Below are 24,311 nucleotides of genomic sequence, written 5' to 3' on the forward strand. Positions count from 1 at the left end.
TCATATCTGCATTGAATCTATTCTGCATTTAAGACTGGGTGTCTGTGCCGTTGTAAGACTTTGTGAAAAGGCAATGTGACATTTACAGTTTTAGCTGTTTTTTTTTTTTTTAAGCTCACAGCAACGTGGACCACTTTGTTTCAACAAGGACTGCTGACAATACCACTTTAGAGAAAGTAAGGGACAGATGTGGAAACTTCTTCCCAAAGTGTGAAAAGTGAGGAAGCAGGAACAACCTTGGCATTTTAAAATTTAGTGGATATATTTTTTTAACTTGTGGCCAGCTGTCGCGCTTTTTAAATAGATAGGGTTGCTGACAATGCCAAATGAAGGATAAATGTGGGAACTTCTGCCCAAATTGTATCGCTGCTCATGGCTTCAGTGTGAAAGTTCTAAATTGTGCAATCATGTCCGTATGTTTTCCTTGTCAGGACCAGAAGAACAAATTTATAGAGGAAAGAAAATACAGATTGAGCTGACAGAGAGGTGCCTGTCCTCCCATTTTTATCATTCACATTCGTTTAATGTTAATTAAGTAGTCGGGGATATAAATTATCTCCAGATGTCTCTTTTCAAGTTTAAACTGGCCACAATGGAGCTCTACTTGTGTGACTCTGTTGAGGACTTTTTTCTGTAATAGAAATTTTAATGTACTCAATAAAAATGTGAAATATTTTATTTCAGTTCAGCTGTAAAGTAGCATTTTGGCAAATGTCTGGGGATGGCTGTTGGGGGTGGATATATATATATATATATATATATATATATATATATATATATATATATATATATATATATATATATACATATACATACACACACACACACACACACACACACACACACACACACACACACACACACACACACACACAGTATGTATATAGGCTGTATGTGTATATGTCTCTATATATGTGTATACTGGCAAATTGCACTGCTCTTTCTATAAGGTCAGCAAAATGTACCACATAGTTTAAACTCTTTTTAATTATCTTATTTAAAAGCCCCTCGAGGGACAGGAATTGGAAATTAGCAGTTGCCGCAGTGATAATTGTTGTACAATTGTCTAAGTATACTGCATCTGCCCCTATCAAATAAACATTAGATGAATTCCAGAGGTGGGTTCACTCTAATTTTGTCTGTACCTTCACCATGAGTCAGCACATCTTTAGTCTAAATTCAGTCTGGGAATCAGGGAAATGAAATGTATAGAAGTGCATTCACAAAGACAACTAACTCATCCTCACATGAATGTACACATTGCACTGGCGCACTGACATACTTTTGCATTAGTACAAAACTCAACTTGCATGGAGACGAAGTAATAAAAACACAAAGTTAACTTTAGGCTGACATAATGAGATCACACCCTCGACTTATGTATACACAGGAAAACCTGTGAGTAAAAACAGTTGCTGTAAGAACCTGGAGTCAAAACGGGAGACGACATCTGTCACCGCACAGCTGGATACTGAGGGATATGGTAAGGGGTTAGTGGGGGGGAAATCTGGAGCTCATTTAGCATCCATGAGAGCTTACAGAAGTCTTGTACCAAATTTAGAATTCTACTGTAAGCTCGGTATTTGCACCGAAAGCTACTTTGGATTTGGCTGCATTTCAGCAGGTAACACGAGATGTGAAAGCCAACCCCTGTGTTTTGGTTCTGATTGTGACATGCCAGAATAAACAGAGACAACGTGGAGTCTGAATTCTCTCTTTCAGGCACACTAGGAGATCAGATCTCTGTCATTAATTGTTAAAAACTAGACCTTTTATTATGCCTGTGGAAACCTTGCAGTATCTAATTTTCATGCTCTATTATGCGCTCTCGACTCCATAGGAAATCATAACTGAATTAATTAAATCAATTAAAATAGAGGCACAGGGTGCATTCTTGCAATAAAAAACGAGGAGGCTCGTGATCTTAGGAGCAGATGCTCTACTGTTGCTTACAGATGTCTTGTTTATTCCTGTGAAGAGATTCTGAATGTGTGTCTTCTGTCTTATGGAGCTATTGAGAGTATTTTAGCTACTACTCACATCTGTCTATCCATATTTTCTGTGCACCACACTGCTAGTATTTCTGGCCGCCTGGCCTTGACCCTGACACCGAGGCTATAAATGACAGGATGACAATGGACATTCAAACCCAACAATATCCTGTAGTCACGCTTCCACACATAATCACCATTGTTTCAGGACATTTCATTTACAGCATTCACGTCTGGGGGAAGAGTCATTTTCAATTAAATGAGCTGAAAATGTAAACAGAGACTGCCATTTGCTTGTTAATTCAGTCTCATTTATCTCAAAACAGGTGGATGTGACAACCTCCTCATGCCAAATGTGTTTTTATTTCTTTTCAGTATTTGAGTTCTTAGGAAAATCCATTAATTTCTGTGGAATTAGTCTTTTCTCTAGAATATAAAACTGTAGTATAACATGTTTAATGGGTAAAATTATCATTTTATATGTTTTTATTCATTGGACCCTCGTGCATTCGGCTCACCATTTGGGAAAGTTTGTGCAAAGGAATGGATTTTTGATTTACTGTGTGTAAATACAATATATGACAATACTATGGGTTGAGGTTGAATGAAAACACAAATGAAATTTCCTTTGTGGACCATAAAAATCATGCAGTTTAAAGCAAATGCCTGATGTATAAACCTAATGTCAGAATGTTGTGCATGGAGTGTGAAACAGCAAATGGGCTTGAAGACACCGAGAGACACACATTGAAAGCAGTTACATCTGTGATCTAAACCAAGTGCAGCATCTTTTGAAAAATAAAAGTATTTTGAGAGGACACTGCGAGAAATAACAAGCTTGGTAAGTGATTTGAAATTACGAAATTCTCTTGGATCCTGCAGACTCACGGGTGTTAGAGGGACATTTTGACTCAAAATACCAGGAAAAAAGCAGACTAGGTTGCACTCGCTAAGCTTGTGTATTTGTTGCAGTGAGGTTCCAGCATTGATAAGCAGGATGTAACTTACTCTCTGCACACGAGGTATTTCTCAAACAGTTCGGGGGAGTGGGGCTCAGGGGACGACAACTATCGACAACAATAATTGTGCATGTTGTCTTTATACTGTATCTGTTTGTCCTCTGCCTTATGTGACTGATTCTCAAACTGATCGCACATTAGTTGTGTGCTCTTTAAAAAGGTATGTGCAAAAAGATCATGTGCATCGGATATGTAATATGAGCCGAAAGGAAAATTTATGACACATCTTTTTAAAGAGGGTTAGAGAAACAGTCACACGGTGTTTCTGAAAACTTAAACTGTCTACTACACGTGATCAGCTGGTAAAGTGAGCTTTACTACTATTTCATTAGTTTTACAATATCTAAAACTGTGCACAACTTACTTTACCATACAGAGAACAATCTGTAAATAAATCTCACAGTTGGTACCAGTTTTTCACTGGAACCTTTCTGCGTATTATGAATTATCTGATCACAGTATTCAGTATGAGCTTTCAGAAAGAGCTGCTGTTCTAAAAATGGCAGGAAATCTTTACGTGATACCATTTCCGTTCTTGCTTGGAGGTCCACAGGTAAACTGTTCCCAACTTTCTGGTTGGCAAGCATGTTGTCATGGCAACGAAATAAACAACAGTATAGCATGTGGTCACACCTTCTGCTAACAGGGAGTGTGAAATATAAATGTGTATATACAAACACTCTGTAACCCTGTAATTAGTCATTTTTGTCATCTTTTTAAAGATAGAAGTTTTTGAATAAAATTCTCTTTTTTGAATGACTCATTTTTCAAACCCATTTCAGACCCAAAAATTATTCATTTTTTCATAACCCAGTCAGAAAAACACACTAGTGCAAAATTTGTGCGGTTTATATAAAGTTTATATTTTAGGGTCCCCAGCAGCAGTGGTCTGGGAAGTCCCATGGGGCCACTGGGTTTTTGAACATATGAGTTTGTTCATCAATATCTTCACTGAAGAAAAATGCCAGAAGAGACAATAAGAGACAGATATTTGCCTCTGTTTCCACAGCAACATGTCCTTGTCTCTCTTTTCCAGCATGACTGACAGAGGTGTCTAACTGTCCTTTTGTCTGTGTCCGTCCGTCCAATTTCTGTCAGTCTACCAGTCTGTCTGTTATTCAGTTCATCTATTTCAGATTTTGTGGCTGGAGAGTATAGCATAGAAAAAAAAAAATCAGCCATCACTTGACTGATAGTCCCGACCAGAGTTACGAGAAGACAAATTATTTCCTGGATTTGGCCACAGCTGATTGCAGCAGTCAACGATCCTGACAGCTTATTGCCTCCAGGCTTCCACTTGTTCAGCCACCAAGCACAGAATCCTGGCTAGTCCAAGAACAAGAATCAGTTGTCTGACTCTTTGATTGCGTAAGACAGGTCTTCGGAAACACGTCCATAGTGTACACCAACCGGGAAACTCAAATGTCTGGTTTTCTGGTTCAGCACCATCTGCCTAGTGCTACTGTGGAGTTTTACATTGTCTGACTTTAAGTGTGTAGTACCTCTGTGTGATATCTGAAAATGTTCAAAACTCATCTAGAACTAGTCCACAGGTTCTGGTACCAAACTTGGGGAAAACATTGTTTCCAAAAGCTTGATTTGGTATGTTTTAGTCTAACTAGTTGCCATGTTCTGTGGTAGACGTCGTCATAAAAGGCAATATAGTGGCAGAAGTTAAAGACAATTACAGGAACCCATCCGAAAATCCATTATTAACTGACAACTAAACTCTGTGATTGTCCTGCTTTATTAAAACTCATTCAGCTCTCCAAGTAGACTTAAACATCTCAAACTAATCTGCTCTTCATACTGATTTGAAACCAGTGTCCAGTACTGAATGAGAGTGTCATTTCCTTTAAAGGAACTGGTCTGGTTTATCTTATCACTGCTTGGACTGCATTAGGTTGTCAACTTTAGAGCACGCCATACAATCAATATTGGATTCCATCAAAACAGACTCTGTAAACTGTCATTATGTCAAAGAGTCTAGTCATGTCAAGTCCAGCGTGATGGAAGTCCAGTGGGAGCTTTTTGGTCCAGCACTAATGATGGTTAATATTCACGGACAGGAACCATCCAACGTCTGGAGGGGGCGGAAGCGTGGAATAGTCTATGTGCTTCCCCTGAGGGTTGAACCTCACATCGGTCAAACCCCTGTCTGGCCTGCAGCAGGGGAGTTAGTAAGCCTATACCACTGTGCAAATCTGACATGGGGGCATGGGGTTAAATTGGGATAAACCACTATTGACTTGTAGGAAGAGTATCCAAGGGCCATGTGACACTGGCCATACAAAGCCCTTTCAATAACAAGGATGGGGCAGATTATGCAGAAGTCACCTGACACTGGACGAGCATGTTCTTGGAGAGAGTTCATCTATTTTTACCATCTGTCTGTGTTTTTCGATGATGTTTGAATTGCAACAGTGCTTAAATAGAATTCTAGTCCAAGTACTGACCTCCTGAACAACAGACATTGTGTTATTTGTTGGCATCATTGCCTACTCCCGCTCACTAGAGGTGGATGATACCATTGTTCAGGTAGGGGGAGTAGTAGAGCTGTGCAGGTGAAGCTGACAGGGGACCAGCAGGCTACACAAACACTGCTCACGGTGATGAGTCCAAATCCTAAGTTTGTTCTTTCTTTTTTGTTCTGTTTTGGTTAAACCACACTGCAGACTGCAACATGGATGTTGGACTGAACCACTGTATAAGTAGTGGCAGGTTTGATGGACTATACCACAGTGCAGACTGTATTGAGTGTGGTATCAAATCGAACTGCCTTAGCCTCAGTGGGCTTCATGTTGGTGTCATACATTGGATTTTCAAACGATGCCTGACCATTGGAGCTCTCGTGGCCGACATAGCCATTGAACTGGACCTTTGGACGTGTCCTGAAGAAAAGAAAAAGAAGGAGCATTGCATTAATGATGCAACCCTTTTGTCACAAAGTTACCTCGTAAATGAGGAATAGAAATAGAAAACACAAAATGACAAGTAAACAACACAATTTTAGAGATTTTAAGGAGGACAAATTAAGTTGCTCTAGCTTCTTTTTGTCAATACAATATCAGTTTTTGCCAAAGACATACAATGGGAAAAAAACCCTTTAACTCACTCTGACACTATCTATAGCATAACCTTAAACCTGCACTGAGTGATTTTTCTATCTGACTCATCTTGTAAAATTGTCACTTGTAGTTTCAAGTTCAGTAAGAATCAACACATGTCTGCAGCTTTACAAAAGCTTTTAGCTCAGTGGTCTTTTTCTTTGTTGGCACAAACACTATATGGATGGAGTCTCACAGCTCTCTCCACTATATAATCACAGGCAGACATTTCAAACAAGTCCAAATCTGCCTGCTATATGGCTGTTGCTGAATCACTTATCCCTCATGAATCAGTGACTGATTAAATATGATGATGAAGCCTGGGAATACTGGGTTACATCTGTCAGACAGCTCGGTTCTGCTGGATTTCATATGTAAGTGTGTGTTTGTTTTGGAGCCTCTGTGCCTCCAACTGTTCAGAAAACCCTGATGGAACTTTAGGAACCTGACTTTAGCCAACTGAGAGACAACAGTTCTTATCTGAAGTCAAGGTGAACTTCATCCTGAGTGTGAAAAGTTTGGATATTTCAAAATAAAACAGACTATATGCACCATATGTTGATTTGCTTCGCATGACCCATTCACCATCTCCAACACTAAAATCACAGGTGTTCAGGGAAAAGAAGGATGTATTCATTTGTGAATTCCTGGATAGCAGAGAGTTGAAATATCACTTTTGGATGAGACAAACCTGTTCATAAGTGTAAACTTAAATTACCCCTCTTGTTCCATCAGCTGTCTTGTTAGACATATTGCTCTGCAACGTTGCTCTTGAGATTAAAGGTGCAAACTTTGTAAGAGCAAGTTACTGGCAAAAAAATCTACAAATTGCAGGGAACATTATGGCGGGAGTGAGAACATGTACCATAACTGCCTGCTTCAGTGGTTCAGCCTGGTACCCATCTACTCCCCTCACACAAGTGTATCTGTGTGAAACCACCAATCATCCACTAGTTGTAGTTCAAAATATGTATATTTGTCATTACACAGTCTGCCTGACTGAGAATTTTTAAGAAACTTACTGCAGGGGTTCAAACGGATACACAGTGAAATATGACTACCCCCTCCTAATTTGTCTGTTTGTCGCAGATTACATTTTTGGATAATCAGGTCCTATAATCCAGTTAGATATAATCACTTACTCCCAAACCCTGTGGAACTATTAGCAGGGAGGAGTGCTGCAGCTGAAACGCTGTTTGACTCTGACCTCATTAAGAGTGTATGTACGTGTGTGTGTGTGTGTGTGTGTGTGTGTGTGTGTGTGTGTGTGTGTGTGTGTGTGTGTGTGTGTGCGCACTGGTAGAAATCCAACCCTGGGGAGCCACTAAGCCTACCCTACATGCTCAGCCCATTACTTTACAAAACTGCACACACCAACACACACCGCAGACCTCCCTGCGTGGCAGTAGCTTAAATCGCTGCGCCGGTGGTGGCTGTAGGTGCAATAGTTTAATTTTATTGGTAGAATGAAAAATGGCACGGATAATTGGTTTGACAATATTATACATATTGTACAGACATATGGGGTGAACCAGGAAGAAACTGCAGTTTACACACCCACACCTTGCTTTGAGTTTCTCATTTAAGCTACTACTCTAAATTGTTCTGTGACGGAATACTTTCTATTTCTGTTGGCTTGCCATTATACTGGTAGATGTTATTCTATACTAGCAAAGTTCACTTTGTCTTACGCCTACTGTTTAGGGAAAATCAAAGTAATGCCAGTTGTAGGTTACGGAAAGAGCAAGAGTTTACAGATGTATACAGTTCATATCATTTGCTTCAATCAACCAGTTTATAGTAAGTCAAATGCTGTATTTGTTCTTGATGACATCATGCTGACAAAAGGATGACAATGAGCTCAAAGAGAAAATAAAATGCCCTTCTTATAGCTTTCAATGATAGCTGTTTCGACACAGTAGGGCTGCACTCCTTTCAAGAATGGAAAATTATTCATTCATTTTTATTTTTACCCTGAATGTAAATGTCACCCCAATTACCTTTAGCTGATTCGAGGAGTCTTCTTGCTCCGTTTATCACTGGTCTGATATTCATTTTGTTTTGCACTTTTTGGTTTTAATTTAAATTCATTTCACTTCAGGAAATTAGAATGACATTTTTTGGTTAATTGTGCAGCCGTACTAAACAGCATGACGAAAAGCCTAGAAATTAAAGAAAAAAAAAACAAAAAACAAGAGATGAGAAGTTTGACGGAGGATGTGGCGGCGGGCGGAGGTCTGGTTGCCGTTTGAACCATAAGGATGATGCCAGTCTTACCTGCCGCCAGGCCCCCAGGTGTCTTTTGGCCTCTCATTGTCATCTGTGTCAGCAGACAATGTCCTGCATACAACCATCAGCTTTAATATACATCAACCTGCACTGCACATGCTAACTGGCAATCAGTCAAATGTAATGCAAATAAAGTAACGTAATCATCAGCGAGTAGTTTACTATTCTAAATGTACTGTTGATATCCGTGTACATCTGTGTGGTCCTGTGCACAGCTCACCATCCTAGCAATAACAGGATTTACAATGCCAAATAGTTAGTACGCAGTACGATTATTACTAACTGTGTAACAGAGAAGGTTTGCAGTCCCTCAAAAAACAACACTAAATCTGAACTACAAGGCTATAAATTGCAGCACAGAGCTACCAAAAATGGCAAGCCAACAGATTAATGTGTAATAATATCTACTGTCAGATGAGTAAGACGACTTTGTAAAACTTTGAGTGATGAAGTGCAAAAGTCAGAATATCCTTTAGATGTAAAATGTCACACAACTCTTAAACAGGAAACATAATGATGACATTTTACCCTCAGTGTAGTTCTGAATTATCTGGCATCTTAAGGAATTGTAAGTCTTTTGTGAACTTTCTTGGAACAATAATTAATATCTGGGGTCAATCAGATTTGACCTTCGCTTCTCGCTTGGAGTTTTCAAGCTATAATTATATTTTAAAGTGTCTTGCCTGTCCTTTTAAAAGGTATCAAACAGCCACCTCATCTACTCAGATTGGAATGAAGAACTCACAAACTGATTATGTTTTCAAAAATATATAATTAATTCCTTTAACGCAACGGTTCCGAAGATTGCTCTTACATTAAAAGGCACAGGGTCAGGTTTTGGTGTCAGAGAGTGATTCTGTCCAGTAACATAATTTTTCATGTACATTGACCAAAAGTTAAGTGTGCAGTTTTAAGACTTTCATTGACTGGAAGCTTGAGTGCTTTTGCAGTGCAAAGACACAGCTGTAAATGAGTTAAAGAGTTGGAGAAATGGATGAAATACATTACTTGATTAGGTAAAATCAAATCAATAAGCATAGTAAAAAAAAAGAAACCCCTAAAATGCACTGAAAATCCTTAAGCTATATCTGTATAAAGAAACCATTCCTATATTTGCTTATCATGGGATGCTGTGTATGTGTGGCACAATTACAAAAAAAGTGCTTAAAATGTTTTCACTTTTCCTTTTATATACTTAAATTGCTTTATTTGACTCTGATATTAAACCTATCACTTTTTTCATAGCAGGCAAAGACAGCATGCAAAGTCAGAAGGCAAACAGCTGTTTTGTATTCTACTCTGCCAGTTGTCTGTTTTTCTCTGATGGATTGGCATTGAGGATATAGCTTACCTGTGCTTGTAGAGGTAGAAGGCAAATCCAGAGAGGATGAGGGCAAAGAAAGGTACTAAGATGGCTGCTGCCACAGAGCTGCTGTTTGTATAGGGGTTTGGAGGGTCCATCGCCATGGTTACAGGGCCTGGGGACACAGACAGATAAACCGACACATGCATAAACTCATGCACACAGTGCATGCACCGTCTGTGCATATATAATAGGTGTTTACTGCATTGTTTGTCTGTATTTTGTGCTTCTCATATCTAATCAATCTGAAATTACATTTATTTTAAACAATTTTCCACATTTTAACACGGATAAAAATATTTTTAATAGTATTGAATATTCAGTAAAATAAAGACTATAGATTTGTAGGGCCAGTGTTACAAACAGACTTACCTTGCCTCGTCAGATGGAACTTGCCAAAATCTTTACTGTGAATGTGTCCCTGGTAGACAAAGGTCTTCTGGTCAGATTCTGCAGTAACCTGAAAAGCAAAGAAGTGTTGAGATTGCAGCTGTGTCACTGATAGGACATCTGGAATAAACAATTCACATTACTTAAATTATTGTTGAATGATTACAGTTCTACGGGATATTTGCAACAAATAATCTATGTATGTATTTCCAGCATTACAGACTCCCTTCTAATGTAAACCTTAATAACACATCATCTAACATGCAATTTGGTGTTTCTGTTGTTTCATACATAAGAAATTCAAACAACCAGTCCTATCAATTTGTGGGCACGACTTTCCATATCATTGCTCTTCCTAAAAATTGGTTTACGCTTGTATGTATGGCTGAATTTCTCCAATATTACAACTTGCACTGAGCAGCATACAACTGTTTTACAGTGTGTAAGCAGAGCTGTAGGTCAGCTGTTGTCCTAGAGCTGCAGCCAGTGATGGGGCGATGCGTGGAGAGAGAGGTGGATAATTCATAGATCTGCACATTTTAAAGGAGGTAAGACAAATGATCCTGAGAGCTCCAGCAGAAGGCAACTGGACTTCTGTTTTTTTGTTCATTGAAGATGCTTCACATCTCATCCAATAGGCTTCCTTAGTTCTAACGGACCTTTTTTTTTTTTTTATTATTATTAAGTAGAGTGATTTTTATTTATAATCAAATCAATTTTTCAATGTGCTGTTTGGTTTGATTAAATTTATTCAACATTTTTTTGGGATTTCCCATGATGTGGAATGAATGTGATTAACAGCACCCTGAAGCGGCAAAGTTTAACACACAAATCAAAATTCCACCTTCTAACTGTAAGATTGTTAGACCATCCACCACTCGCTTCCTCTACACCCCCTTTCTCTCTCTCTCTCCCTTTCTGTCAACAAGTCAAACGGATCTGATTTTTAATGCATTCCTGTAATACAGGTCAGATATTCAATAAATCCCTGCTTCAAAATATCTTCTTGAACTCAGTTTAAAAGTCTACATGATACATGACACCACAAACAAACCTGCCTGTTTTTTACATTTTTTTTGTCCTTTCTGACTTTGCAGACATGATTGACAGCAAACACATTCAAATTTAACGCAGACAATTTCATGAATTTAGGGTGTAGAGAAAGACAACTAAATTTATGCATATCAAACAGCCAGTCTGAACACACAGAGCAATAATACAACAATAACTGAGCCCCAGATTTGTGGACCTATGGAGAGTTGCATGCTGGAACACTGTCTTGGCGAGTCTCGACTGCACGTCTGAGGAGCTCTGAAGTGTGAGTGTGTCTGAACACTGAGTGTGAAATCGCTTCCTCATTCACTGTATGACAGCAGTTTATATTGAGCAGAAAAGTGAGATTTCAGACACTTATGAATGACCATCATTTTGTGTCAGCACTGACAGGTGTATCCTGTCCATGGTGTACCCTGATTTTGTTCTATATCAGATACTCCAGCACCTTCAAAATCCTCCAGTTGACAAAGAAAACTGCACAGACCCAGACCACAACTCTAAAAAGTCACTGCACCTGAAAGAAATACCTTCACAACTTAATTCCCTCTGTAGTATTGTTTGTTTTTACTGCATGTTTTCGTAATTAGTGAGGTTTAGTAGTACTGGAAGGAGGATTTTTCCCCAGTCTTAATCCTAAGCTAGGCCCACAATTGTTATACTGATCTTCTCATTTAACACTCAACAAAAAATCTAAATAATCCTTCTATAAATGTCCCTTCAGTTCAGTAAGTGAAGTGACAGATTCCTATTTTTTCACATGAAAAAAAGAAATCCTCTATCTGTGAAGAAGAGTACAGAACTTCGATGCGCTTTTAGATGTTTCGACTCTTATCCATCTTGCAGTTCCATCAGATGGGCGTCTGGTTAACCCCAGAATCATTTAGTAGTGTGACCACCCCAAACATACAGCCAGAATCATAAAGAACTATCTTTAGCACAGAACAAAGAGTCGTGCAACAGCTGAATGGCCCCCACAGATCCCTGATCTCAACATCAGGAGAGACACATGCAGCTGAAACAGCCTGAATCCACACAAGAACTGTGGCAAGTTCTCCAACATGCTTGGAAGAACCTATCTGCCAAGTGCTTTGAAACACAACACACAAGTATACCTCAGAGGATTTGTGCTGGTTTAAAGGCAAAGGGTGGTTACATCAAATATGGATTTTTTCCCCCTGTATATTGTACATTGTATAAAGTAGTGTCTCTGAGAGCATCCTTAGTTTACTTTTAGTGGCTCAAACTTTTTCACAGTGGTGTAACTGCTGGAATTTCTGTCCTACTGTGTCCACTGGGCAGGAAAGATCACTGAGACGGCAGATGGTTGTAAGATGCTACATATAAGAGCTACATCTGCTTTCTTTACAAAACCAAACTTAGTTAACTCTTCAATGTCTTCTTTTTCTGTTGCATTATAGTCTACAGTGAATAAGCGCAAAAGAAAGTAAATGTTGCGGTCAGACAAATAGAATAACCTTCTATTGAAAATAACAAGACTGACAGCTCTGCTTTTAGTTTATATTGCATGCATAGGAACAAATGCAGATGGAGTTTATGTAATGGGATTTCTGAGTTCAGATTACTTTTTCCAACTTCCACTGATGGTGATGATTTTATATACAAATGTATTTCTTACACCATTGTTATGAAAATATACATTGTTGTAAACCACATTATGCCTCTATTTGAAATTATTAGACTTCTGTGTATTTCAAAATTTGCTTTGCATAACGTGACTGATGATTCTTCTAGAACTTCAATACACCTCTTTCACAAGACCCTGTCCAGGCATGTAGGTGTGAGATGAATAATGTGGTATAGATGGAGCAGAGTAGGGCGGGGCAATAATTCATTATCATTAACTGACTCTAATGATTCCTTCATATCCAGTTAATACAATCGTGCTGCCCCAAAATACTTCAGATGATGTACTTATATTGATTTTAATACTTTAAAAAGGTATGCAAAAACTTCAGGATACACGGAAAACAAGAGGTTTTACTTACATATCCATCCATAGCCCAGTTGTCATTTTTAAACTTGCTGTAATAATGCTCTGTTGGCCCCTTCACCTGGTAGACCTTCAACAGCAGCTGATTTTCCTCAGACTTATAGGTGCCTTGATAGACAGAGATGGAGACAGAAACAGAACACTGATATAATTGATTGAATTCTCATTTTTGTTCATCTTCACCCTTCATGCCTTCACTTTGATAACTATACTTCCGACACAATAACTACATACAAGGAATATCACAAATTTATGAAACAATTTAACATTTTAAAAGTCAAATTTGAGTTTTTGTCACCTGCTGGTGATTTCCATGCAATATACTCCATGTACCTACAGTACATATGACTAAAAATAATACATCATATGCACTGAAACACTGCACTTGGAGGGTATGTTCTCCGTATACTGTAATAATTTGACCTTCTTGCATCAAAGTCCACTAGTGCCACTGGTTGTTAAATTGTCTTACGTGTCAATCGCCAGTTTTTCTCCTCTGTATGCTCTATCACTCTTTTTCTGCCTCAAAAACTGTCAATGTTTATTAAAAAATGATGTGCAATATAAAGGACTGCAGCTGTTTCAACACAGATACCAGAGATGCCTTGCTAACAAGTGTGAATAAAAGCAGGGTCTTTATTAACCTTCTGGGTATTTGCACCTACAGAAGTGCTTCCACTTGTGTTATTTACACTGCATTTAAAACTTGCAACGGTTCGACTTCTAGAGAGTAATTGCTCCTACGTCACTAACAACAAAAGCAGTGTAACACTGCTGTCATGTTAGGCAGGCCAGTATGTCAGTACCATATGAAGTTTTCTGCATTTGCTGGTCTTGCTCAGGGTGACTGGGGAAAGTAGTTTCACATTTCACATGCATTTTATTTTTATTACTTCTAACACTTTTGACAGGATTTCCTAAAACTGAGAACATGAAGCGACTCAAGAAAGTGTGTCCATAGTTCAAAAACACAATAATATGTCCTTTTGGGATGAAAAACAAAAAGACAAATCAATTACAGTCTGATGATTTTGAGTTCTTTCTTTGCTTTTTACCTGACAACCGGATTGACACGCCGCTGGTCTCTAGTAATGTTACATTAACTCTTCCACTGGTAGCATTGAAGCCAGTAACTGTAAATGTGGTGGCCTGTCTTTTCCCGAGATACTCGTAGAAACCGCTCCACTCAGAGTTTGGAGAAAAGACATCCACTGGCACTGCAATGAAGACATTGAAACAAAAATAACGAGTGTGGAGTTTAAGAAAAAAAAAAAGAAAGAAAAAAAATCAGAAGCCTAAAAAACTGCTGCTGCTACCAATATCACCACTGTCTCAATGTCACAATGTCTTTTTGTGAAGCACTGCTGTCAATAAACATTTGAATCTTTGCCTAACTACACTTTAAAGGTCATGAACACGGATGATGGCAACCAAAGGGTCAGGATTAGGATTACCTTCCTGTGGTTGCCAAGAAACAGACGAAACATACATCTATCTCTGGTTCCTTCATTATTAAGCAGGTCAGTCTCTGCCTGTCTGAATCCCACACTTAGAAATATGACTTATTTAAAACTGAGCAGCTGCTGTGTTCTTGCAAAAATCGCACAACACTGGTCTTTCTCTCTGGTGTTTATTTCTCTTTGCTGGCTCCCTCTAACTGCATATAGTGATCACAAAATCCTTCTTCAAACATTCAAGGTACTACATGGAATTTCACGTGAACGTTTTCACTGATTTTTTTTTATATTCTTTTATTTCATTTGACCCTACCTGCACAAAACAATTCACTGTCATCCTACAAAATTAGAAAAAAAAACAAAACCCTGCTTATCCAGACAGTGACCCATACGATCAACTCCGCAACCTTCTACCTCAATATCCATTCCTCTCTGGAAAATACATTGTGACAGTCTTGTTTATTAAAAATACAATGTGATGAACTCAATTCAAATGCAAACAAACTGCGAAGGAAGGGCAATAACCATATTTAATGTACATCTGTGGCAAATGTTCTCCAGTGTATACATGTGTTGTTGTTTATTATGCATACCACGAATCTTGTTCTTCTGGACGTCTGACTCTCCTCTGCCTTTGGGATTGACTTTCACTCCAACTGAAACATAAAACAGCATGAAGTTTCGTTTATCTTGCTTGATATTAAAGACTTCACAGACATTTGGTATGGATAGAGTTAAGAGCATATATTATTTCATCATGCGGCAGCACCGAGAAAACAAGAAACCTACTTATTAAAGGTAAAAATTATAATCTAATTGCCCTTTCCGTTGACATTTGCTACTTTCACAGTCAAAAGCAACCAAATCACAAGACAGAAAATTGCCTGGCAACGTGTTTCCTTTCTAGTTATGAATCTTGTCATGAGTATGTGATAAAAAATACCACGCCAACATTCAAACACCTGAGGCTGATTTACAAGAGCACAGAAATAATATCAGGGTGATAATCTTTATTCATCTTAAACCACATGCGATTATGACATGCAGTTTAGAATTCAGGCTTTATAAAAGCTGTGCATTTACAAGATAGGATCTGAATACCTTTACAGAGTGGTGGTTTTCCTGACCATCTCCCATCACTTTTGCAGGTTCTGTGCTCTGATCCTCCAGCCAGATAGAAACCATCTTGACAGGTGTAAATCAGAGTATATCCCAAGGTAGGCAGGTCCATAGATCGCACATCTACATTACTGGGGGTCTCTGGCTGTCTGCATGAATGAGCTGAGTGATGGGGAGGAGAAAAAAAAGTACAAAGTGTTTTTTATGACATTCATGCTTTAGATTAGAAAAGCTAAAACTTCCTCTCCATAAAAGTTATTCCTCACCTATGCACTCAGGTTGAGTTCCGCTCCAGGTTAGATTTTCAAGGCATGTTCTTGTTGTCGAGCCGAGGATGTGGTAGTTTTTACGGCACTTGAAGGAAATCTTACTGCCAACCTACATATTATGAAACCAAAATAAAAAATCTTTTAATTCATTGGCAGCCCAATAGCTGCTTAAGCTCGGACACACTCATCAACACGAGCTAACTGGCATTTAACTTGAGGGAAATACTATTGTCAAAAGAAAATAACTTTTTTATTACCCTCCTAATCTACTGCAAAGACTTTAAAAAAATAATTTCATAAATTTGGTCTCATTTAGTGGATGTAATAATCATTCAGTTTATTAAACATTTGAACTAACATTGTCACCCCTGCATCTCGTGCTGGGCTGTGCCTGTTTTTTTTTTTTCTATTTCTCATGGTGTAATCCCTTCTCCCTTTGTGGAGATGTCAGGGGATACGTGGATGATATCCAATTATGCCTTCATAAATTGAAGGATTTGCATGTTTGCTTACATTCCATTAAGGACTGGACAGCCAATATATTCCATCAACACATTTTTATCTCTCCTCCAGACAGCCTGGCGCCTGAGACGAGTCTACACTTAGAAATGTAGGAGTCACTTTTGTCAAGGTCTTAATTTTTAACCAGCATTTGACTCTTGATTTCTTTTTTTTTTAATCTCAGATGGGGGTTTATGCATTCACAAACTGTTCTTGTATTACTGCTACACTTCATTTCCAATCATCTTGGCACATACTTGTATTATGTGAAAGTGGCAGAAAACTGCTGGCATTTTTTAAAAAAGTCTTCTAAGATATCTCATATACTAGTTACATCCTTTTAATGGCTTCTCATCAAGTTCAGAATCAAAGGTTTAAACTTGATGAAGAGTACTTGCTTACTGTGCTGCTTGAGCTGAATTTTAATCTAATCACTGTATCAAAAGGAGCAGGCTAACCGAAGCTGCCAAAATCTTTTATTTTAAACCCACACTTCATCAGTAATACCTCTTTCCTGAAAATTTCTGAACACGTATTTTCTCAGCTGCAGTTACAACTGTGTTTTGCGACTAATTCCAATTATGTATTTAATGTAATTGGATGTAATGTACAGAGATTTTATAATCAATCAATATTTCTTACCTGAAAGCCTTGGGCCATGACTGGAATTCCATAGGCTGGAGTTCCTGGATCCCGGCAGTTGTTAAAGGCTGGATCTATACACACAGACACACACAGATGCACACATTGAGTGTCATATGCTTTCACATTTTGATAATCATTCTCTAATTCTGATATTTTGTACATACTCAGATTTATTGGACAGAGTTCAGCTACAATGCATTGCATCTTACACACACATATTTGTTTTTTGACCTGAGTTCTAAACCATTTTCTTGAAAATACAGTTGCATAATGTACACTTCAAGTACATTAACGTAATTAAAATAAATCCATTGTATATGTCTGGCAGCTAAAAAGCTCTGCAATGTGTGAAAGAAAAACTTGCCTGCATTCAAGCTGTTCCCTTAATGTTATTTATGTTTTACAAAATAATTAAGTAAATGATGCTATCTCAATTGCATTTAGTTCAAGTATTTTTTAAAACAAAATAACCAAGTAAATAAATTAAAATATTCTCTTATGAATGGCTTTTTTTTAATCACAATTCAATTTAGTGTTGCATTATAGCAGCACTAAAGACAATCACAATTCCATTTTGCTACAAAAAGTGAAAACAACAGTTTTTTTTCTTATTAAGGCATTGCAGTAAAGCTTGTTTTCAACAGCTAGTAGTTTATACATGTGTAATAGATGTGACTGCCAATAACAGTGACATCTGTTAAAAGATCGTACTGGTGTGCTGCATAAAAGGCAACATTAAAATTTCAATCACATTCAAACTGAGGCGAATTATGGCACTTATTGGCTTATTATTGCATACAAAACTTCAAAACATGACCTAAAAGTGTATTCTGTACCACAGTGATGGGTTGCTTATTCAGTGCAATGAATTGAATCAATCACCTTCTCTGTAATCTTTAAGGGTTTGTTACTGTCTTCAAGAAATTTCTCTCTTTGTATAAAAGCATCCTCCAGCGTGCTGGTTCACTGCAGTCTTTTTTTGAGTTACCTGAATGAACTCGCTGTGTTCTAGTAAGTGTTTACATTTCAGGTGCCGTATCAAGTAGGTTGTATTGAATGCAACACTGTTACTACCACCTTGCAGAATGCTAGGATTTCAGATATTGCAAGTGGTTGTTGCTTTCGCTTTTTAAATGAGAATATTTCCTCACTGAAGATGGCTTTTTTGTGTTCCTGCAACAAACTGATTTCTCCCTTTATGACACCTCTGTGACAGCAGATGTAAACAAAGGAGGAGGCTGAGGTTTGTGCTCAAAAAAGTTGATCCTCATCAGTTAAAAAAATGCTTTGATCATTTTTGATCCTGATCGCTGAAATCAGATCTGGACATCCCCGTCTTAAACAGTAGATTCTGTGAGGTAAACGTTTGTTGGTAAATATAGTAAAACAGATCAATGTAGTAAAAATGTAGTAAGAAAGAAAACTATTTCCCTTTGAAATGTAGTGAGGATATTAGGTTGTACAAATATGTGTATATATTTATATATACACACACATATATAAACTAAAGTATTAGCTAAAGCAAAAAATCAATACAGTGGAGTACTTGAGTAATTTATAATCTTCCCCAGTGTTTTCAGTACTGACAATAAGTATAACCTAAAAAACGACCTGATGTCACATAAATTACATCATAAAAAGTGAAATATATATATTTTTTAAATTTTTTGTTTAACCTTTATTTAAACAGGTAAACTCATTGAGACATGGGGTCTCATTCTCAAGAGAGACCTGTAAATGAAGTACTGAAATACTGGTCAGGCTATACTCTAGGTACTCTATTATATAGTCATGTACTGTATGACAGAAAATACACTTATTTTTAGCAGAGAGACATGACAGAAGTTCTGTGGTGTTGCTACAAGGCTGCTTTACACTTCAGCTATAACACTCTAATTCCGCTTCCTCCTTGTGATTTCACAACTTGTTCCAAAATAAGCTCCATGGTGTCAGAACAGTTACCACAAAAACCTCAAATTCATAATAGGGTGCTTTACAAGATATAATCTTTATAGAAACCAAATGCTGACATCAAAACTACACCCTTCATCCACTGATTTGATAACATCTTCACTGCCGCTGTGCAGGAATACTAATGCTAAAATGTGTATATGAGCAATCTCCACAATCTTGTTTACCAATAATCCGATTTCACACAATTTTTTACATAACTTGTTGACGATCAGTTTCATTCAGCAGTAAACAAAATGTCTGGTCCTCCAAAATTATGGAATCACCATGATAAGTATGTTTGACAGGTTTATATGAACGTTTTGTTTATGCTTGTCATAGTTTCTCACATTTATGCAGGTTTTCCTGTGAGTGATGTAAAAGTGTGTTTGGAGCAGTGAGTAAATATCTCACATTCCTTAAAAACAAGCATAAACACACTTTATTATATAAAATAAACCAAATTTATAGCCAGTCCTTTCACATCAGTCAAGGCAGAGTATTTTCTAAAACCTACAAGTTATTTGTTATGCACTGCATCTTCATAATGATCCACTCTTCTTGTGTAATGCTAATCGTCTTCTGTAAATTACATAGCTTTATAGTTTGTATGGATTCATCTGATCTGAGTTACACAGTGACTAAAAATTTATCAAATTTTGTTGTCCAGACTTTTTTTCACAGTTCCAGGTGTCATAAATGCACAAACCCAACTCTTTTTTAAACATACAGTGAGTATTTGATCAATTTGAAGGTGTTATATGGAGGATTACTGGTGGGAACCTCCTTCTAGACATGTAACACTGTCAGTAGAAACTGCTAGTAAGTCTGTGAAAATGGTGGACTAGAGCTGTTATAATTAGTTGTTATAATCACTATACTATTCAAGTAGATATACAGTACACTGAAAGTCTGAAGCTGAAGTCAGTACATCTCTGTATTCCTCTATACGTTTTGTGTACATACCGTCATGGTAGTATTCTGCTTACATTTTTAAAACTGACACACACTGACTTTTGCACAATTATGTGGCATTTTTTTTCCTTCTACTTACCTATACAGGCTGGTTGTTGGCCACTCCAAATCCCATCCGCTTGACAGACCCTAGAGGCAGAACCTACCAGCAAGTAGGGGGCATGGCAGTAGAACCTGACCTCCGACCTGTGCGGAAGAACAAATATTTAATTATACACACAGTATAAAAGGGCAATTCAAGTCATTAGCAATAATAAAACACTGGTTCTGTGATTCCACTTGATTAGTAGGTATGGGTTTTTTTTTTTTTTTGGTCTTTTTCTTAGTCTATTCATCCTGCAGCCCCTTTTGGTTGAGGGTCTAAGCTCTTCATGTCACCGCTTCACCTTTAGCCTGCCCTTTTCCGTGTTTTAGCTCACAAAACCAGAATCTATTTTGTGCTTGCAGTGTTTCAAACTGACATCGAGACATAGGGCCAAAACACGTCTGACATATTTTTAGATGAACTTTATCGACACAACATTTCGTCTCCCGGAACAAACAACAGCGCAGTAGTTCACAGTACAGTATTTCTAAGCATTGATTTTAACTTACCAGAGGTAAAATAACAGTGCTGTGTGAGCGACAGATCAGTGTCAGAAGATAGGGAGTCACTGACAGTACTGACTGGAAATATACTATTTTAAGATAGCACGTTCTTTTGAAAACCTATATATTTATGACAAAACCTGCCTGAGCTGATACATATGTACATACAGTATACACATAACGTTTATCTGTCACTAATCTATGTAACCACTGACCGATATGAAAAGATGTTTCCCTCTCTGAATCCTCCTCCAGGAGACCCGGGGTCACCACACAGGACAGCTTGAAAGACACAAGAATCACATTTAATGCTGCTGCTGGTTTAAAGTGTTAAAATGAAAAAAATGTCTTTGAAGATGAAATGTTAAACCGTCTGCACACACACACACACACACACACACACACACACACACACACACACACACACACACACACACACACCCCTATATATACACAACTTGGGGTTCAGTGTCTTGCCAAAGCGCCTTTAGAAAGACACTGAAAAAGACTGAAGCACAAACCCTGCGACTGATATACAACCTGCTCTAGCACTTGAACATCCGTTAAACTTTAGTGTGCTGCAGTCTACAGTGCACGTAGAGAGGTGTTGACTTACGCAGACACTGTGGTATGTCTCCTGTCCAAGTCCCATTCCCCTCACAGGTTAACACAGCAGGAGTGGACAACTGATAACCGTGGAAACAACTGTAGGTAACACTCGATCCCCATGAATGGTCCATCCCTTCCACTTTCCCATAGTGGACTTGAGGGGGAGGTCCACACTGGATCACTGAAACACACGCACACATTTACAAATGTAAAAGATCATCTATTGTTCATACATATATAGAGGTTAAAAGTTTTCAGTTGTATATACAGTCAGGTCCATAAATATTCGGACACTGACGCCATTTTCAGTATTTCGGCTATGTACATCACCATAGTGGATCTGAAATGAAACAATCAAGATTCGCTTTAAGGGAAAACTTTCAGCTTTAATTTGAGGGTGCATTTACATTCAAATCGGGTAAACGGTGTAGGAATTACAACACATTTTATATGTAGCCCTCCACCTTTTTAAGGGACCAAAGGTAATTGGACAAATTGTCACTTTTAAAATTTGGTTGCAAATCCTTCCTTCAATGACAGCCTAAAGTCTGGAACCCACAGACATCACCAGACACTGGGTTTGGTCCCTGGTGATGCTCTGCCTGTCCTCTACTGAGCAGAGCAGAAATCCTGAAAATTGTGTCAATGTCCAAATATTTATGGACCTGACTGTACACCATTTGCGCAGTAAATAGAATATACTGTATGCTAATGTGGGCTGCAGCAAATGCATGAATGAACACCCTTTCTTTGAAATAGAAAACATTCTTTAACAATTAAAATGCCAGTGATGGCTAATGCTGTTACAATCAGGTTTGAATACAACACTGGGTCTTTGTTGCATGCAACAGTTGCATTTTTGTCTTCAGCAGAGACAAATACATCTGCACAAAATTCCATGATGAGCACTTAGACTGTCAGTGTCTGAGAGACAAAGCAGCAGGTAAGACATGTCCCCGGTGGATATGAAGCACAAAGATGTGGAACATATGAACCAGAAACGAAGCAATGCCTCTCTAAAGAAAAGCACGAATTAGACAAAGACTTTGTAGACTCTAAATAAATTCAATTGCAACATTTGCCAAAGCAGGTTACTTTTGTATTCAGGGTCATGTCAGTGCTGGTGTCTACCTCTGCACGCAGCAGGCAAAATACAGGAAAACACTGAGCGACCCCCTGTGCTGCATCTCTAATCTATGATTAATAGTGAAAAAGTGCTTCCTATGAGGGATTCACAATAGCATTGATGTTATGCCTTTCAGAAATGTGGAAGCAGAGCGGTTGTGTTGTTTTGGCTTTTAACTTGTCGTCTTTACCAGAAGTGAGCATGGATTGCATTGTATACATTGACATCTGCTGTTTGTGATCAGCAGACTTAATTATTAGTCTTGATTGTTAGAACTATTCGTGTTAGTTGCAACAATCATGGTGAAAAGTCTGAATGTGTTTGCATATGTGTTTTAGGATGTGTTAAAGTAGTATGTCATAACTGTAGCTGTGTGAGTGGCCAGTTCCAGTACAGTGGAGCCTTGCTATGTCAGTTACACTACCAAACATGGTTTGATTTTTCTCAAATTTGTATTATTATGTAACAAGCTAAATATTCTATAAAATATTCTAATATATATAGTGTTTAATAAATTTATTAGACCACCATCCAGTGTAAAGCGTGCCATCGCTGCCCTAAATTAACAGAATTGCTGATTACCAACTTTTTTTCCTGTTTCTGTAACGGTTAATCCACCAGTATGTGCAAGTGCTTTAATCAAAATGATATCTGTAATGCTAAAATATAATTATTGTCATTATCCATGAATTTTCAAATTTAATGTTGTACAAAAAAGCAGAAAAAAAAAACAGTAAAGCCCCTTATCATTTTCTGATTAAGATGCCAAACTACAGTTATTTGCTTGCATTCCTGAACAGGAAAAAAAAAAGTTTTAGTGGTTGTGCGTTATTCTTGATTAATTTCTGACTTCTCAGCGAATTCCAGTGTGCTGGCTAAAATTGGGTATAAAAATGTGAATTCAGTTTGAAATTTGTCACTCCTGTTCAAAATGGTGAAGCGTAGGGAACTGAGAAAGACAGAGTCCGAACTAAAGCGCTTCATGATGCTGGATGGTCTTTGAGACAAATAGGGCAAGACATAAAGTGTTCTCACAGTGTGGTCAAGTATGTCTCGGACTCGATTGCAGAGACGGGTACTTACAAAATGCATCAAGGAAGACACTGAAAACGAAAGCTAACTGAGAAGATGTCATTCACCTCAAGATTTTAAGTACTAGAGATAGAAGGAAGACCACTGCTGATCTTCAGGTAGAGATTAATGTTTCTAGATCAGAATCTGAGAAGGCCTCCAGAATGACCATAAGCAGACGACTGAAGGAACAAAGCGTAAAGGGAAGAATAGCTGCTAAGAAGCCATTATTGAGGCCTGCAAAAATGTCCAAAATTTGCCAGGGTGCACAAACACTGGACTGTAGATGACTGGAAGAAGGTACTCTGAATGGACAAGTTCAAGTGTGAACTCTTCGGTCAGCATCGTTGTGTTTATGTCTGCAGAAAAGCTGGAGAATGTTTTGATGCTAGATGCATTGCACCCACAGTGAAACATGGTGGAGATTCCATTATGGTATGGGGTTCCATTTGTAGAATGGCATGGGTAAATTAGTTAAAATCAATGGTATCATGAACAAGAAGGTCTACCACAACATCTTGGTGCATCATGGAATCTTTTCTGGATTGAACCCGACTGGTGGTGGGTTCATAGTCCAAGAAGACAGTGACCCCAAGCATACTTCAAAGCTGTGCAGAGGCAACTGGACCAAGAAAAAGGAATCTGGAGAACTAGAACTGATGGACTGGCCAAGTCAAAGTCCAGACTTGAATCCTATTGAACAGATCTGGGATTTATTGAATTCAAAAATAGATCGCACAAAAGTTTCATCCAAAGCAAGTCTCTGGGAACAGCT

General features: G+C 38.1%; 1 protein-coding gene across 1 annotated transcript in view; it reads right to left on the bottom strand.

Annotated features, from left to right (window-relative positions):
* Positions 1-835: 835 nt before the first annotated feature.
* The window catches only part of LOC111576189 (CUB and sushi domain-containing protein 1-like), a 427,486-nt gene continuing 404,010 nt past the window's right edge, over positions 836-24,311 (bottom strand). Inside the window, exons 63-75 of the mRNA XM_023281752.3 lie at positions 21,347-21,520; positions 20,946-21,012; positions 20,222-20,328; positions 17,215-17,288; positions 16,069-16,180; positions 15,785-15,964; positions 15,277-15,339; positions 14,282-14,443; positions 13,222-13,334; positions 10,142-10,229; positions 9,758-9,884; positions 8,395-8,457; positions 836-5,901 (exon numbers count right to left, since the gene is read on the bottom strand). Coding sequence (XP_023137520.2) covers positions 5,742-5,901; positions 8,395-8,457; positions 9,758-9,884; positions 10,142-10,229; positions 13,222-13,334; positions 14,282-14,443; positions 15,277-15,339; positions 15,785-15,964; positions 16,069-16,180; positions 17,215-17,288; positions 20,222-20,328; positions 20,946-21,012; positions 21,347-21,520 — 1,490 coding nt within the window. The 3' untranslated portion in view covers positions 836-5,741. The remainder of the gene's footprint in view (positions 5,902-8,394; positions 8,458-9,757; positions 9,885-10,141; positions 10,230-13,221; positions 13,335-14,281; positions 14,444-15,276; positions 15,340-15,784; positions 15,965-16,068; positions 16,181-17,214; positions 17,289-20,221; positions 20,329-20,945; positions 21,013-21,346; positions 21,521-24,311) is intronic.

The sequence above is a fragment of the Amphiprion ocellaris genome, chromosome 1, assembly GCF_022539595.1.
Source record: "Amphiprion ocellaris isolate individual 3 ecotype Okinawa chromosome 1, ASM2253959v1, whole genome shotgun sequence".
Classification (NCBI taxonomy): Eukaryota; Metazoa; Chordata; class Actinopteri; family Pomacentridae; genus Amphiprion; species Amphiprion ocellaris.